The following is a 16,226-nucleotide window of genomic DNA, read 5'->3' as shown; positions in this document are numbered from 1 at the left end:
CTTGAGCATCTTCTCGTATGCTTATTTTCCATCTGTGTATCTTTGGTGAGTTTTCTAGATTTTTGCCCATTTTTTTAATTGGGTGTTTTGTTTTCTAATTATTGAGTTTTAAGAGTTCTTTGTATATGTTGGATGCCAATCCTTTATCAGGTATATTTTGCAAGATTTCCTCCAACTCTGTGGATTGCCTTTTCATTCTCCTGTCTTTTAATGAAATTCAGCTTCTCAGTTTTTTCTTTCACTGATCATGTCTTTGGTGTTATAGTTTAAAAGTCGTCTCCAAACCCAAGATTACCTAGATTTTCTCCTGTATTCTAGGAGTTTTATAGTTTTGCATCTTAAATTTAGGTCAGAGTTTCCATATAAATGGATATTTCTTAATTTTTTGTTATTGATTTCCAACTTAATCATGTTGTAATCAGAGACCTCACTGTGTATTAACTTCAATCCTTTAAAATTTGTTGAAACCTGTTTTACGACCCAGGAAGTAGTCAAAAGTAAATATTCTGCGTGTGCTTGAAAAGCATGTATATGCTGACATTGCAGCGTGTCCCATAGAAGCCTGTTATGTTGTTCTTCTCCAAAGCTTCTACACCTGCATTGATCTTTTATTTTTCCTATCAAATGAGAGAGGTGTGTTAAAGTCTCATTCTGTGACTTTTGATTTAATTCTTAGTATTTCTGCTCATTTTTGTCTTATTATTATTGAGGCCATATTGTTGGAAGAATATATATTTAGAATTGTTATATCTTCCTGGTTCAATGAAACTTCCATCATTATGTAGGCTCTATCCCTAGCCATACCCTTTATCTTACAGACCTGTTGTATCTAATATTGCATTGCTACAGGTAGTGAATGTTGTGATATTCTGCCCAGATCCTCTGTCAGGACTGATGGTATTCCCTTAGCTGCTGGAAGTGCTACCAGATGACAGCCTTCACTCACCAGCCCTCTGCAGGAATTGTCCTCGCCTCACCCAAGGCCACAGCCTGCATCCTATGACTGGTCAGAGCAAGGTTAGAAAGACCTAGTCTCCTTGCCAAAGCTCCCTCTCTTTCCCCTCTCTCTCCTCTGAGACTCCAGTTAAATCCTGCACTTTCCATCTCTCTCCTCTTCATGCTTCCTTGTAGGTTTCTTCTAGCCTCTCTTTCAGTTCACCAGAATCTTTTAACTATCAAATCTGATGTTAAATCCAGTTCCCTAATTTCTAGTTGTTTTTTCTCTGTCACTTCTTGTGGTTGTTAGTTCTATATTGCTTTTTGAAGTTTGGCTTTATCTCCATAAATGTAGCAATTGTATTTTACTAACGATTTTACTATCTAGAGTCCCTGTGAATGTATCAGTTTTTTTGTTTTGTTTTTGTTTTTCCTGTATCCAGATGCTGTCTCTCCAGAGGTTTTTTTTGTTTTGTTGTTTTTTTGCTGATCCTTTCATTTGAGAATCTGTTCTTTGGAAATAATTGAGAACTAAGATGATGATAGCTTTCTCCAGAGCAAGGTTTTATTTCCTCCTGTCAGGACCTTGGTATGCTAGAAGCCTGAAGAGTGAAGCTCAAGGTTTTCTTCCTCACTCCAGAGCAAGCCCTTTGGAGACCGAACCCACAATGGAGATTATGGTAGGCACTAAACTCTGACCTGTGTTATTTAACTCTGTCTGACCTGTGTTATTTAGTACTGCAAGTCTACCAAACAAACAACTGCCTCTCTGCTGCCTTCCAGAGTCCAAGGAAAATGCAGCAGTAGTTTGGGTTGGAGGAGGGACCAAAGAGGAGGATGCATCTGCTACTTCCAAAGATGATATTCCCCATCTCTCCCCTCTTTCGTCACTACCTTGAGCGAAAATCCAACAGAGATGCCTTTGATTTATGTATCCTATCACATAGCTGTATTTTAGCTGCACAGAATGCTGGAAAACTAGCATTTTAAGGTTTTATAGAGGGCGTTGTAGACAGAATTCTAAGATGATCCCCATGATCTCTGCTTCCTTGGTGTTGCAGCTACTATTGGGTTACACTGCATGGGAAAGGAATTTTACAGATCTAATTAAGGTCCCAAATCAGTTGATTTTGAGTTCATAAGGGAAATTATTCTATGGGTGTAATATAATTATATGAGTTCTTTAAAAGCAGAGTTTTCTACAGCTGGTAGCATAAGATGTAATGAGAGAGATTCCAAGTGTGAGAAGGACTGAACACGCCACTGCTGCCTTGAAGATGGAAGGAGCCACGTGGCAAGGAATTCCAGTTCCTGGAAGCTGTGAGTACCCTCCAATCTCCCCACCCTCCAGCAGCCAGCAAGGAAACAGGAGCCTCAGTCCTACAATCACAAGGAATGGAACTCTGCAAATAACAGGTATGAGCTGGAAAGCAGTTAAGCCAACACTTTGATTTCAGCCTTTTGAGACTCTAAGCAGTGAACGCAGCCAAGCCATCCTAGACTTCTGACTACAGAACTGTGAGACCATACAGGAATGTTTTAAGCCGCTAAGTTTGTGAAAATTTTATTCAGGAAAAGAAAATAACACGGAGTCATTCTTTGTCTTCCACCAAGATTCACAAGGTGGTGCAACGTCCCAAGCACAGAGGTTCAGATACTGAGTGGCCAAAATGAATGATAAGGTGTATACTCTCAAGGGTCAGCAGTTAGGAAGCCATGAACTATTTGAGATAAGGTGTTCAGTCATGCAGTTTTGTGGAAACTATAAGAAGAAACAGGATGGCCCAGTTCTTAAAAATGCCCCAGCCTTCTAGGGCAGCTAAGGCCCATATGTACCCAAAAAAGAAAGATCAGACACCTTCAGTGTTAGCTGCAGATACCTTTTGAGTAGAACTCTGATGTGGCCCAAAATTCAGCAAACTGTGTACTGAAATGAACACATCCTACAGTAAATTAAATCACATCAGCACGAAAGAACAAGTATATACAAAATCTTTATAAACTCACATATTTTGCCAAAAGTGTACAAGCAGTCTTAATTCATTGGGACAAAAATGAATATTTTTGTTCTCCACAGGTCACTGAATGAAGTCACTGTACAATTCAGAGAAGCTACTAAGTTTGAAAAACAATACTGTGTCATGTTCACGGTTGAACTGAAACACTGTGAATGAGTTAATACCTGCCATAAAACAACACTTTATCTAATAATAGTATTAACCTGCTTGCTAAATAGGCTCTGACTTATAAGATGCACATATTTCCAAAACTGTTCACCATCTCTACTGATAAATTAATTCACAGGATTCATATAGTTCCTTTTTAGTGTCAACAGGGTGTTAGCAAAAACAATACGAAACGGTCTCTTTGCAAGCAACACATTTACCTTCCTTCCTAAATGAAAACATTCCATTAGATTAGATTTTAATTTGTTAGCTTCTCCAGAAATTCTGTGACATCAAAGAGGAGATAGATTTCTTGTTTTACCAAACCCAAAACCTTGCTTGCTGGGTCCACTGCTATTCTCCATTGACAGACTGGCCCAGAACTCAAGGAGCTCGGGGCCTGGCATGTCTTTATACCCAGAAATGTGTGCACTGATAAAGGAGAGCAATCCACAGGCGAGGCGGCTGCAGGTGCCCCCTGCAGGCTCACTGCTGCAGTGACAGGACACAGAGCATGTGGGCTGAGCACACTCACCTCCTGCACTGGGCTTCTGCAAAGTTACTCACAATTGAGTAACTGGCTGGCATTCAGTAGCTGGGGACATGTCACACATGGATCTGAGTCCTTGAATGATGTACCCTTTGCCAGGTTTTACCCCTCCATGAAAGAGAATGGAATAGAGAGGGAACGTAGCTGCCAGTAAAAAAAATCACTCCTCCCCTCACTCTTCTAAACCCTCCAATTCCCTCTTTATGAAACATACTATTACAATGACTTTTCTCTCTCCTTGCACTAGTGGAAGAAATAAAGTTCTACTGACACCCGCAGTTAAGAGAGACTTCAAATCCAGCAAGCAAGGCCTTTAGTGCAAATAAAATGAGTTCTCATTAAGGTCAAAATGTTATGTTGCAACTAGGTACATACACCATGTTGCCTTCTTGATACCTTTTAAGGTCCAATTTTATCTTCCTTAAGATTGTTAAAATGTGTTTCAGCCAATTTCCTTTTGGAAATGGGAGTAGGAACAGTCAGAAACCTTACATTATTGAAGGCAAAGCAGCCTCACGTCAGTTTATCATCTCATATAGGTCTATTTTTAAGAAGTACGACCCCTGTCCTATATTCAGGATTTCCTCACATATATGAACCATCTAAATTCTATGTTGTTAGAGTAGCTTACGTTTTATTAGAATATACTTACCAAAGACCGAAGTTGGGTGAGATGGATTTTTTTTTAAAGATCTTTAAAGTAAGGCTTTTACTTCCCTTCTAATGAGGAAAGAGGTGGAAAAAATTCAAGTGTCAATTTCCCTTTCCTGGGAAGAGGTTTAGAACAACTGAGCTCACCTTCAGAACTCTACCAGTTCCTTTTGAAATCAAGAAAGCATTAGCATCAGATCTAAAATATAAGAGGCAGGAACAATATTTACAAAACTGGGTATTCCTTAAAGACATAAAACCTTGCTCATACTGGAAGAACCATATGAAGGAGAATTGTTTAAAGAGGGATAGCATACGTTCCTGGTTAAGTGAGGATAGAGGAAACCAGGATACAGCATCTTACATACATATATATATTTTATGTCAGAACATGATACAGCTAGGAGTGGCTGAGGCTGCCTGATCCCTGAAGTGGACTGCTCAGCTATTCTGTTTACCTAAAGAGGTTTGCAAAAGGATTGCTATGCACAAACTGAGCTTCGTGGACTAACTATCCAGTCCAGTAGCTGTTCTCCTGAGAGAACCACCTGGCAAGCTTAAAGGCAAGTGTTTCCTTTCTTTAAATAGGCTGTGTTAAAATTAACATCAAAACCGGCCTTGAACCAGCCAGCCCACCATGATGTAGTGCAGATCTCCCAGTGACAAAATACCATCAGAGAGGCTACACGTTGGTCTCCAGTCCCAGCAAACGTCCCATTCTCTCCACATTCTTATCAATTGTAGCTTGACATGTTATCTTCTTGGCACATTCCATAGGAAACCAGCCCCTTTCTCCATCTCGCAGTCTTTCCCCTTCATACCAGCCTGCAAAGAAGAGCAGAGTCCTCATGGGGCACCAAGTATTTGGATGAATCTTGACTGTTCAGCTCCGAGCGAGGACGATATGGGCAAATTTCAGAGGCAGTATCCTGCCCCAGGTTGGGTACCACGGATGATGCAAGGTGAGAGAGAGAGGTGGAACAGGGGGAAAGGTTTCAAGAGGGAATCAATGGCATATCATGATGAGAGGCAGAACATGATCAGAGGCCCTGAAGTGAGGTGTATAGGAGAGTATTGAGCTTGGGCTGAGTTGCAGAAAGGGATGATGTTTTGGGTAGGAAGAACATGACTTATTTTTTTACTTTATTTTTATTGAAGTATAGTTGACTTACAGTGTTCTATTAGTTTCAGGTGTACAGCAAAGCGTTTCAGTTATACATACGTGTGTATATATATATATCTTTTTCAGATTCTTTTCCCTTACAGGTTTTTACAAAATATTGAGTATAATTCCCTATGCTATATAGTAGGTGTTTGTTGGTTTTCTATTTTATATATAGTAGTGTGTATATGTTAATCCCAAACTCCTAATTTATCCCTCCGGCCCCCAACCCTTGCCCTGTGGTAACCGTAAGTTTGTTTTCTATGTCTTTGGGTCTGTTTCGTATATAAGTTCATTTGTATCTTTTTTAGATTCCACATGTAAGTGAAATCATATATTTCTCTTTCTCTGTCTGGCTTATACTTAGTATGATAATCTTGAGGTACAGCCATGTTGCTGTAAATGGCATTATTTCATTCATTTTTATGGTTGAGTAGTAGTCCATTGTATATATGTACCACATCATCTTTATCCATTCACCTGTCACTGGATGTTTAGGTTGCTTCCATGTCTTGGCTATTGTAAATAGTGCTGCAGTGAACATTGGGGTGCATATATCTTTTTGAATTATGGTTTTCTCCGGATATATGCCTAGGAGTGGGGTTGCTGGATCGTATTGTAGCTCTATTTTTAGTTTTATAAGGAACCTCCATACTATTCTCCATAGTGGCTGCACCAATTTATATTCCCACCAAAAGTGTAGGAGGGTTGCCTTTTCTCCACACACTCTCCAGCATTTATTTGTAGACTTTTTAATGATGCCCATTCTGATCAGAGTGAGGTGACCTCATTGTAGTTTTGATTTGCATTTCTCTAATAATTAGTGATGTTGAGTATCTTTTCATGTGCTTTTTGGCCATCTGTATGTCTTCTTTGGAGAAATGTCTATTTAGATCTTCTGCCCATTTTTTGATTGGGTTGTTTGTATTTTTGATACTGAGCTGTAAGAGCTGTTTGTATATTTCAGAGATTAATCCCTTGTCAGTTGCATCATTTGCAAATGTCTTCTCCCATTCCATAGGTTGTCTTTTCATTTTGTTTATGGTTTCCTTTGCTATGCAAAAACTTTTAAGTTTAATTAGGTCCCATTTCTTTATTTTTGTTCTTCCATTATTCTAGGAAAGAGATCCAAAAAGATATTGCTACTATTTATGTCAGAGTGTTCTGCCTATGTTTTCCTCTAGTAGTTTTTATCATATCTGGTCTTACATTTAGGTCTTTAATCCATTGTGACTTTCTTTTTGTGTGTGGTGTTAGAGAATGTTCTAATTTCATTATTTTGCATGTAGCTGTCCAGTTTTCCCCACACCACTTATTGAAGAGACTGTCTTTTCTCCATTGTGTATTCTTGCTTCCTTTGTTGTAGATTAAGTGGTCATAGGTGCATGGGTTTATTTCTGTGCTTTCTAACCTGTTACATTGATCTATGTACTGTTTTTGTGCCAGTACCATTCTGCCTTGATTACTGTAGCTTTGTAGTATAGTCTGAAGTCAGGAAGCCTGATTTCTCCAGCTGTTTTTCTTTGGCTATGCATGGTCTTTTGTGTTTCCACACAAATTGTAAAATTTTTTGTTCTAGTTCTGTGAAAAATGCCATTGGTAATATGATAGAGATTGTGTTGAATCTATAGATTGCCTTGGGTCTTAGAGGCATTTTGACAACATTGATTCTTCCAATCCAAGAACACGGTATATCTTTCCATCTGTTGGTGTCATATTCAATTTCTTTTATCAGCATCTTATAGTTTTCAGAGTACAGGTATTTTGTCTCCTTAGGTAGGTTTATTCCTAGGCATTTTATTCTTATTGATGCAATGGTAAATGGGATTCTTTCCTTAATTTCTCTTTCTGATCTTTTGCTGTTAGTATATAGAAATGCAACAGATTTCTGTGTATTAATTTGTATCCTGTGACTTTACTGAATTCACTGATGAGCTCTAGTAGTTTTCTGGTAGCATCTTTAGGATTTTCTATTTATAGTGTCATTTACAGTGTCATGTCATCTGCAAACAGTGACAGTTTTACTTCTTCTTTTCCAATTTGGATTCCTTTTATTTCTTTTTCATCTGATTGCTGTGGCTAGGACTTTCAGAACTATGTTGAATAAAAGTGGTGAGAGTGGACATCCTTTGTCTTGTTCCTGATTTTGGAAGAAATACTTTCAGCTTTTCACCATTGAGTATGATGTTAGCTGAGGGTTTGTATCAGGATGATTATGGCCTTGTAGAGCGAGTTTGGAAGTGTTCTGTCCTCTGCGGTTTTTTGGAATAGTTTCAGAGGATATGTGTTAACTCTTCACTAGATGTTTGGTAGAATTCGCCTGTGATGCCATCTGGTCCTGGACTTTTGTTTATTCGGAGTTTCTAAAACAGATTCAATTTCAGTGCTTGTAATTGGTCTGCACATGTTTTCTACTTCTTCCTCGTTCAGTCTTGGGAGATTGCACCTTTCTAAGAATTTGTCCATTTCTTCTAGGTTATCCAATTTATTTGCATATAGTTGCTTGTAGTAGTCTCTTTATGGGCCTTTGTATTTCCATGGTGTCAGCTATAACTTCTTTTTAATTTCTAATTTTATTGATTTGGGCCCTTTTTTTCTTGATGAGTCTTGCTAAAGGTTTATCAATTCTGTTTATCTTTTCAAAGAACCAGCTTTTAGTTTCATTGACCTTTTCTACTGTTTTCTTAGTCTCTATTTCTGCTCTGATCTTTATGATTTCTTTCCTTCTACTAATTTTGGGTTTTGTTTGTTCTTTCTCTAGTTGCTTTAGGTGTGAGGTTAGGTAGGTTATTTGAGACTTTTCTTGTTTCCTGAGGTAAGCTTGTATCACTATAAACTTTCCTCTTACAACTGCTTTTGCTGCATCCCATAGGGTTGGATCGTCATGTTTTCATTTTCATTTGTCTTTAGGTATTTTTTGATTTCCTCTGATTTCTTCAGAGATCCATTGGTTGTTTAGTAGCATATTGTTTAGCCTCCACATGTTGGTGTTTTTTCTTGTAGTTGATTTCTAATCTCATAGTGTTGTGGTCAGAAAAGATGCTGATATGATTTCAATTTTTTAAAATTTACCAAAGCTTGCTTTGTGGCCCAGCATGTGATCTACCCTGGAGAATGTTCCATGTGCACTTGAAAAGAATGTGTATTCTGCTGCTTTCAGATGGAATGCTCTATAAATATCAATTAAGTCGATGTGGTCTAGAGTGTCATATAAGGCCTGTGTTTCCTTATTGATTTTCTGTCTGAATGATCAGTCCATTGATGTGAGGTGTTAAAGTCCCCCACTATTATAGTGTTACTGTCAATTTCTCCCTTTACAGCTGTTAGCATTTGCCTTATATATTGAGGTGATCCTATGCTGTGTGCTTATCTATTTACAATTGTTCTTTCTTCTTCTTGGATTGATCCCTTGATCATTATGTGGTGTCCTTTTTTGTCTTTTGTAACAGTCTTTAGTTTAAAGTCCATTTTGTCTGATGTGAGTATTGCTACTCCAGCTTTGTTTTGATTTGGAAATCCTTTTGCATGGAATTCCCTTTTCCATCCCCTCACTTTCAGTCTGTACATGTCTCTAGATCTGAAGTGGGTCTCTTGTAGACAGCCTGTATATGGATCTTGTTTTTGTATCCATTCAGCCAGCCTATGTCTTTTGGTTGGAGCGTTTAATCCATTTATGTTTAAGGTAACAATATGTATGTTCTTACTGCTATTTTGTTAATTGTTTTGGATTTGTTTTTGTAGGTCTTTTTCCTTCTTTTCTCTTTTGTTCTCTTGTGATTTGATGACTATCTTTAGTGTTGTGTTTGGATTCCTTTTTCTTTTTTGTGTGTATATCTATTATACATTTTTGGTTTGTGGTTACCATGAGGTTTTGATATAGCAGTCCATATATATATATCATTGTTTTAAGTTGCTGATCTCTTAATTTCAAATGCATTCCAAATATCCTGCATTTGTACTCTCCTCCTCTCATGATTACTGATTTAGATATCATAATTTTGTGTGGATGATTTCCTACCTTTACTGTATGTTTGCCTTTACCGGTAAGCTTTTCCATTTTGTAATTTTCTTGTTTTTTCTTGTAGCCTTTTCTTTGCTGCCTAGAGCAGTTCCTTTAGCATTTGTTGTAAAGCTGGTTTGGTGGTGCTCAATTCTCTTAGCTTTTGCCTGTCTGTAAAGCTTTTGACTTCTCCATCAAATCTAAATGAGAACCTTGCTGGGTAGAGCATTCTTGGTTGTAGGTTTTTCCCTTCTCCCTTCTGGTTTGCAGAGTTTCTGCTGAAAAATCAGCTGATAACCTTATGGGGATTCTCTTATATCTTTCATTTTTGTCAATTTGATTACTGTGTGTCTCGGTGTCTTCTTCCTTGGGTTTATCCTATATGGGACTCTGTGCTTCCTGGACTTGAGTGACTGTTTCCTTTCTCGTGCTAGGGAATTTTTCAGCTATTATCTCTTAAAATATCTTCTCAGGACCTTTCTCTCTTCTTCTGGGACCCCTATAATGCAAATGTTGGTGCATTTGATGTTGTCCCAGGTCTCTTGAACTGTCTTCATTTCTTTTCATTCTTTTTTCTTTATTCTGTTCTGTGGCAGTGATTTCTACCACTCTGTCTTCCAGCTCACTTATCAATTCTTCTGCCTCATTTATTCTGCTATTGAGTCCTTCTAGGTGCACTTTTCATTTCAGTTACTGTATTCTTCAACTCTGTTTGGTTTTCTTACCTTTTCTAACCTTTGTTAAAAACTTCTTGTAACTTCTAGCTCTGTGCATCCATTCTTTTCCCACATTCTTGGATCATCTTTACAATCATCACTTGGAATTCTTTCTTAGGTAGATTGCCTATCTCCACGTCAGTTAAGTTGTTTTTCTGGGCTTTTATCTTGTTCCTTCATTCTGGAATATATTCCTCTGCCATCTCATTTGTTTAAATTTCTGTTTGTATTTTTATGTATGAGGAAAGTTAGTTATGTTTCTCAACACTGGAGAAATGGCCCTCTATAGGGGATGTCCTGTGTGTTTCAGCAGTATACTCCCCTCTCATCACCGAAGGGCCAGGGACCAACTGGTCTAAGGGTAGGTTCTGATCTGCATTTGTGTACTCGGTTCTGCAGGCTGCTGGATCGTAGCTTTCTTGCTTCTGGTGGCTGCCCCTGGTGAAGGGGGCTGGGTCTTGGCCCTCTGGAGGCAGGGCCGTGTCATGGGGTGTGTCTAGAGGTCCCTGTGGGTTCAGGAAGTCTTTAGGCGGCCTGTCTGCTGATGGGTGGGGCTGTGTTCCTGCCCCGTTGGTCGTTTGGCCTGAGGTGTCCCACTACTGGAACCGACAGGCTGTTGGGTAGAGCCAGGTCTTGGTACTAATGAGCCAATATGTCATCCACCAGGATTGTTCATGTGGTTGAATGTAGCCCAGTATGTCTGCCACCAGTGTCTATGTCCCCACAGTGAGCCAAAGCCAACCCCCACTTCCAAGGAGCCCCTCCAAGACCCACAGGTAGTGACTTCATAGGAGCCTGGGCCAGACCTGCTTTTGCCCTGGGTCCTGGTGCACACGAGACCTTGTGTGAGCCCTCCAAGAGTAAAGTCTGTTTCCCCCATTCCTGTGGAGCTCCTGCACTCAAGCCCCACTGGCTTTCAAAGCCAAATGCTCTGGGGGCTCCTCCTCCTATATGCCAGACCCCCAGGCTGGGGAGCCTGACATGGGGCTCAGAACTCTCACTTCTGTGGGAAAACTCCTGTGATATAATTGTTCTCCAGTCTGTGGGTCGCCCACTTGGGGGCGGGGGGGTATGGGATTTGATTGTATCACGAGCGCACCCCTCCTACTGTCTCATTAGGTTTCTTCTTCATGCCTTTGGATACAAAAAATCTTGTTTGGTAGGTTCCAGTTTTTTTTTTTCTTTTAATCAATGGTTGTTCAGCAATTAGCTGTGATTTTGGTATGCTCGTGAGAGGAGGTGAGCTTAGAGTCCTACTCTGCCATCTTGTCTCCCAACTGATTTTATTTTCTAAGTGAGGAAGGAAGAACCTCTGGAGATGAGAACTAGGTCACTGGGGGACTGGGAAGGAAGGAAAACATTTCATGTTCCTTTTGAATAACAACCATGTGACCAGATTCTATTAAAAAAACATTTAGGAGCAATAAAGTGTAGATAAAGGAGAGGCAGGCGCATATGAGGAAGCCAAAGGGATAGGGAATATGAGCAGTGATGACAAAATGAGACCCTGAACACTGGACCACCAGCACCCCCATCAGAACACTCCCACTCACCATCGCTGACACACTGATAAATGAGGACCACGTCTGCCACCTGCAGGGAGAGTTCATCTGGTTGCTTGGCAGTAAATGATCTAATGATTTCCACTTGAGTCAGTGCTAAGGGCAAAAGGGGACATAATGAACTTCCGGTAGCAGTGGAAAAACAAAACAGGTACAAATCAATAATCTGCATTCACTTAGTCTTTCTGTGCAATCAAAGCCAGCACAGATAGAAACAAGGTAGACTCCTAAAAAGCAGAAAATCTTTCCCAGGAATTCTCTTACTTGGCTAAGAGCTTTAGGATTTTAGAAGCTCAGAATCGAGAGAGGCCTTTTACGATACATGAATCCCCTCAAAAATAGCCTTGATAAGAAGTCATTAGATACATCACACAATAGAGCAGAAAACAGTCATGTGCATTGGGGAAACTGAGTCAAGATAGATGAGGTATGTGCCAAGGCCATGAGGATAAAATGCACAATCTATCCAGTTCTCCTGGCTCTCATCCAGGGTGTTCCCCCAGCCCACCCAACAGCACATAAAAGCTGCCAGAGAAGTTTAGAAATAAAAGGAGCTCCAAGCAAAAGTTACTTAGAAAACATTTTAGTTTCCCCCAAATTCTCAATCATAACAAATCAATTTTTACTTCAGTGACTTGCTACTGGCTGGCCTGAGTTTTTACTGTTTTTTTAATATGAAACTTGACTCCAGAGAACTTTCAAACCAGTCACTTTAGCTCTGACTCTAAGCTTAAAACTATGATTTTTGAGTGCTCCAGAATATCCACTTTTGCTGCCCTAATTCTTTGAATTTGACCTTCCAGCTGGAATAATCCAGAGCAGCATAACAAGATGCTTAGCATATGACACTAATCTTTACTGTACCAGTACCTAGTTCCCTAGAAAAATAAAATATATTTTTTAATATTACTTTAATTTAAAAAAAAAAAGTCAAAAGGAAGGGTCAAGTAATTTACCTTAAGGTTAAAAATCCATTTCAGCTTAGATTCACACTGTCAGTATGGAGAACGTTTAAACATGCTACTATTGCCCATAACAGGAATTTAAGAGCTTTATAGTATAAGCAGGGCTTTCAATGTACATTTAACTTAATCCTCACTATCATAACCCCATGTTGTATATAATAATGCACCTAACTTGCAGATGATTTAAGAGGCTCAGAAAGGCTATGCAGTGATCTGCCATGTTTACACAGCAAAGAACTGCACTTTGAATTCAGTCCCCTTGACTTCCAAAGCAGGGAGCATCCAGAGCTGAGGTGGGGCGGCAGGAAGGAAATCTTGGAGAAAATTTACAAAGCAGGTACTGTGGAGGTTAACCACTAATAACCCAGCGACCAGCAGGGGGCAGAGCCCTCCACGTTCCAGAGCAGACGGCCCTCCAGGTACTTACAGGTTCGGTCCGGAGGCTGCTTCCCGCTGCTGTGTCCCAGGGCAGTTATCCAGCGGGCTCGCTCGCTCCTAAACACAGAGGGCAGATCCGGTTGAGAGATTCAGCCGTGCTTAGACACAGAATGAAGTATGTTCTAGAATGCAAAGGCATTCCCCGAAAACAGGGCAGACATTCTCTAGAGAGGTAAGTGGCTGGCCTTCAAAGCTAGGGTAAGAGTTAGTTATTTAAAAATGAAAAACAATAAAATAAAAATAAAAATGATCATCTGGGAAATCTCAAATAGGCCTCAAACGAGTCATTGTCAAAAGATTCTGAATGAATTTAGCTTGTTATTAAGTGGAATTTCTCATATAACAGTTTAACATTTAACAAATATCTGATTACACTAATACATTATAATCACAAAAAGATATTTCATACGCTCACAATCTGATGTTTAACATTTCAAAAAAGTAAATTTCATTTAAAAATATCCTAGTAAATCAGTCTCTCGCCACTCCCTCCCCTCTTCTCCTTCCCCCACACTCAACCCATTTCCAAATAAATGAGAAACCTGACATTTAAAGTTGTTCTGTTCCTCGTACAACAGATGTTGCCAAATATGAGCCTTAGTGAAATAGAAATTATTTGTTCTCAAATGCTTAAAATAATTTAGTGATTTTTAAGGTAAAAAACAACCAAAAGCTTTTAAACAATATTAAGGTACAATTACATGAAACAGAATAATTATTTAACTAAAGGATCAAAAGTTTCAGATGAACAAGCATTACTCCATAATATAGTAACCAGGTTTTTGATTTAGAAAGTCAAATTAGTACTGTGAATAAATAAACCACACACTTGAAAATCTTTTAAGAAGCATTTACATGGCAGATACAGCACTTGACATGCATTATTTCCTGTAAGCTTCCCAAAAGCCTGTTTGTTTAAGGGATGAGAAGACTGCACAGAAGTTCGGAGGTAAGGGACCCAAACGAAGGTCAGATTCTACTATGCCACTCTACCTTCTTAAGCAGGGATGCCTTATAGAAATAAAAAGTAAAAATTTTTTAAAAGAAATGGGACCTAATCAAACTTACAAGCTTTTGCACAGCAAAGGAAACCAGGAAAAAAAAAAAAAAAGACAACCTATGGAATGGGAGAAAATATTTGCAAATGATGCAACTGACAAGGGCTTAATTTCCAAAATATACAAACAGCTCATGCAACTCAATATCAAAAAAGAAACAACCCAATGCGCAGAAGATCTAAATAGACATTTCTCCAAAGAAGACATACAGATGGCCAACAGGCACAAAGATGCTCAACATTGCTAGTTATTAGAGAAATGCACATCAAAACTACAATGAGGTATCACCTCACACAGGTCAGAATGGCCATCATTAAAAAGTCTACAAATAACAAATGCTGGAGAGGGTGTGGAGAAAAGGGAACCCTCCTACACTGTTGGTGGGAATATAAATTGGTGCAGCCACTATGGAGAACAGTATGGAGGTTTCTCAGAAAACTAAAAATAGAATTAATATATGATCCAGCAGTCCCAGTCCTGAGCATATACCTGGACAAAACTCAAATTCAAAAAGATACATGCACCCCAATGTTCACTGCAGCACTATTTACAATAGCCAAGACATGAAAGCAACCTGAATGTCCATTGACAGATGAATAGATAAAGAGGATATGGTACATACATACAATGGAATATTACTCAGCCATAAAAAAGAATGAAATAATGCTATTTGCAGCAACATGGATGGACCTAGAGATTATCATACTAAGTGAAGTAAGAAAGAGAAAGACAAATACCATATGATATCACTTATATGTGGAATCTAAACATGGCACAAATGAACCTATCTCTAAAACAAACAGACTCACAGATATAGAGATCAGACTTGTAGTTGCTGGGGGGAGGGGGGAAAGGGAGAGATGGATTGGGAATTTGGGGTTGGTAGATGCAAACTATTATATTTGGAATGGACAAACAACAGGTCCTACTGTATAGCACAGGGAACTATATCCAATCTCCTGGGATAAACCATAATGGAAAAGAATATTAATAAAAGAATGTAAACATGTAAAACGGAGTCACTGTTATACAGCAGAGATTGGCACTACATTGTAAATCAACTATACTTAAATTTTTTAAAAAGTAAAAAAAAAGTGGGGGGATGCCTTTATGCCTGGTACTTTAAACAGAATAACTTGGAGAAAAAAAATTTTTTTTTCTCCCACAACGGCCTGCACCTAAAAGATGCTTCTCACCATCACTCTATCTTCACTCCCCGACGTGTATCCATCCTTCCATCCAGACAGAGCAGACTTCTTACAGTCTGGAACTCGACATGCTGTTCCACACCTTTCCTATTTGTTTTTCTCACTCTCAAGTATGACCTTCCCCCTGTTTTTACCGAGCTGTGCCCATTCATCATCACTATTTGATTGCTTTATTCAAGAACACACACATAAAACACTGCACTAATCTTCAGTGTATACAGATCTGTGTTTACTTAGGTACAACCGCGTACACATGCCCATAGATCAAGACACCAACGTGCCAGGAGGTTCCTTTTTTGTCCCTTTCCAATCAATAACCTCCTGCAAAGGTAACTGCTGTTCTGATTTCCATCACATAGACAAGTTTTGCCAATCTTGAACTTTATGAAAGTGGAATCCTGTAATATTGTCCACTTTGGTATCTGGCTTCTTTTGTTCAACACATCTACTCAATATTGAAAACAAAAGCCTCACCTCCTCCAGGTGGCCGCCTCTGATGTGTGAACCCACACTTCCGTCCCCATCCCATTCTTGGGAATCCTGTTCCCACGCCCCCCTCTGCACAGCTCTGTCATACTGCCTGGCAGCTGTAGGCCTCCTGAAGCCAGGCACCTTATCTCCATAACTGCCTGCACATAACAGGAGCTCTGTAAACCCTGACCTCACGTAAATCACTACTACTCACTGACCCCCCGATCTTTTATGGACTAGTCTGTTTCTCTGACTGGGCCATAAACTCCCCAAGGACAGTAACTGGATCTTGTTCTAAGTAGCATAGGGGGTCACATATTTGCCAGGTACTGTGCTTTTCTGTA

General features: G+C 39.4%; 1 protein-coding gene across 2 annotated transcripts in view; it reads right to left on the bottom strand.

The window, feature by feature from the left end:
- Positions 1 to 2,911: 2,911 nt before the first annotated feature.
- ARHGEF26 (Rho guanine nucleotide exchange factor 26) overlaps positions 2,912 to 16,226 on the bottom strand; it is a 146,440-nt gene continuing 133,125 nt past the window's right edge. For both annotated transcript variants that reach the window (XM_082625676.1, XM_082625675.1), the window contains 3 exons: positions 13,135 to 13,202; positions 11,734 to 11,838; positions 2,912 to 5,127 (listed from right to left, as the gene is read on the bottom strand). In XM_082625676.1, the coding sequence (XP_082481802.1) occupies positions 4,985 to 5,127; positions 11,734 to 11,838; positions 13,135 to 13,202 (316 nt within the window). In that variant the 3' untranslated portion in view covers positions 2,912 to 4,984. The remainder of the gene's footprint in view (positions 5,128 to 11,733; positions 11,839 to 13,134; positions 13,203 to 16,226) is intronic.

This window comes from Mesoplodon mirus (genome assembly GCF_964341445.2).
Source record: "Mesoplodon mirus genome assembly, chromosome: 6".
NCBI lineage: Eukaryota > Metazoa > Chordata > Mammalia > Artiodactyla > Ziphiidae > Mesoplodon > Mesoplodon mirus.
Note: the sequence above shows the minus strand (reverse complement) of the source record. Positions and strands in the feature narration are given on the sequence as shown.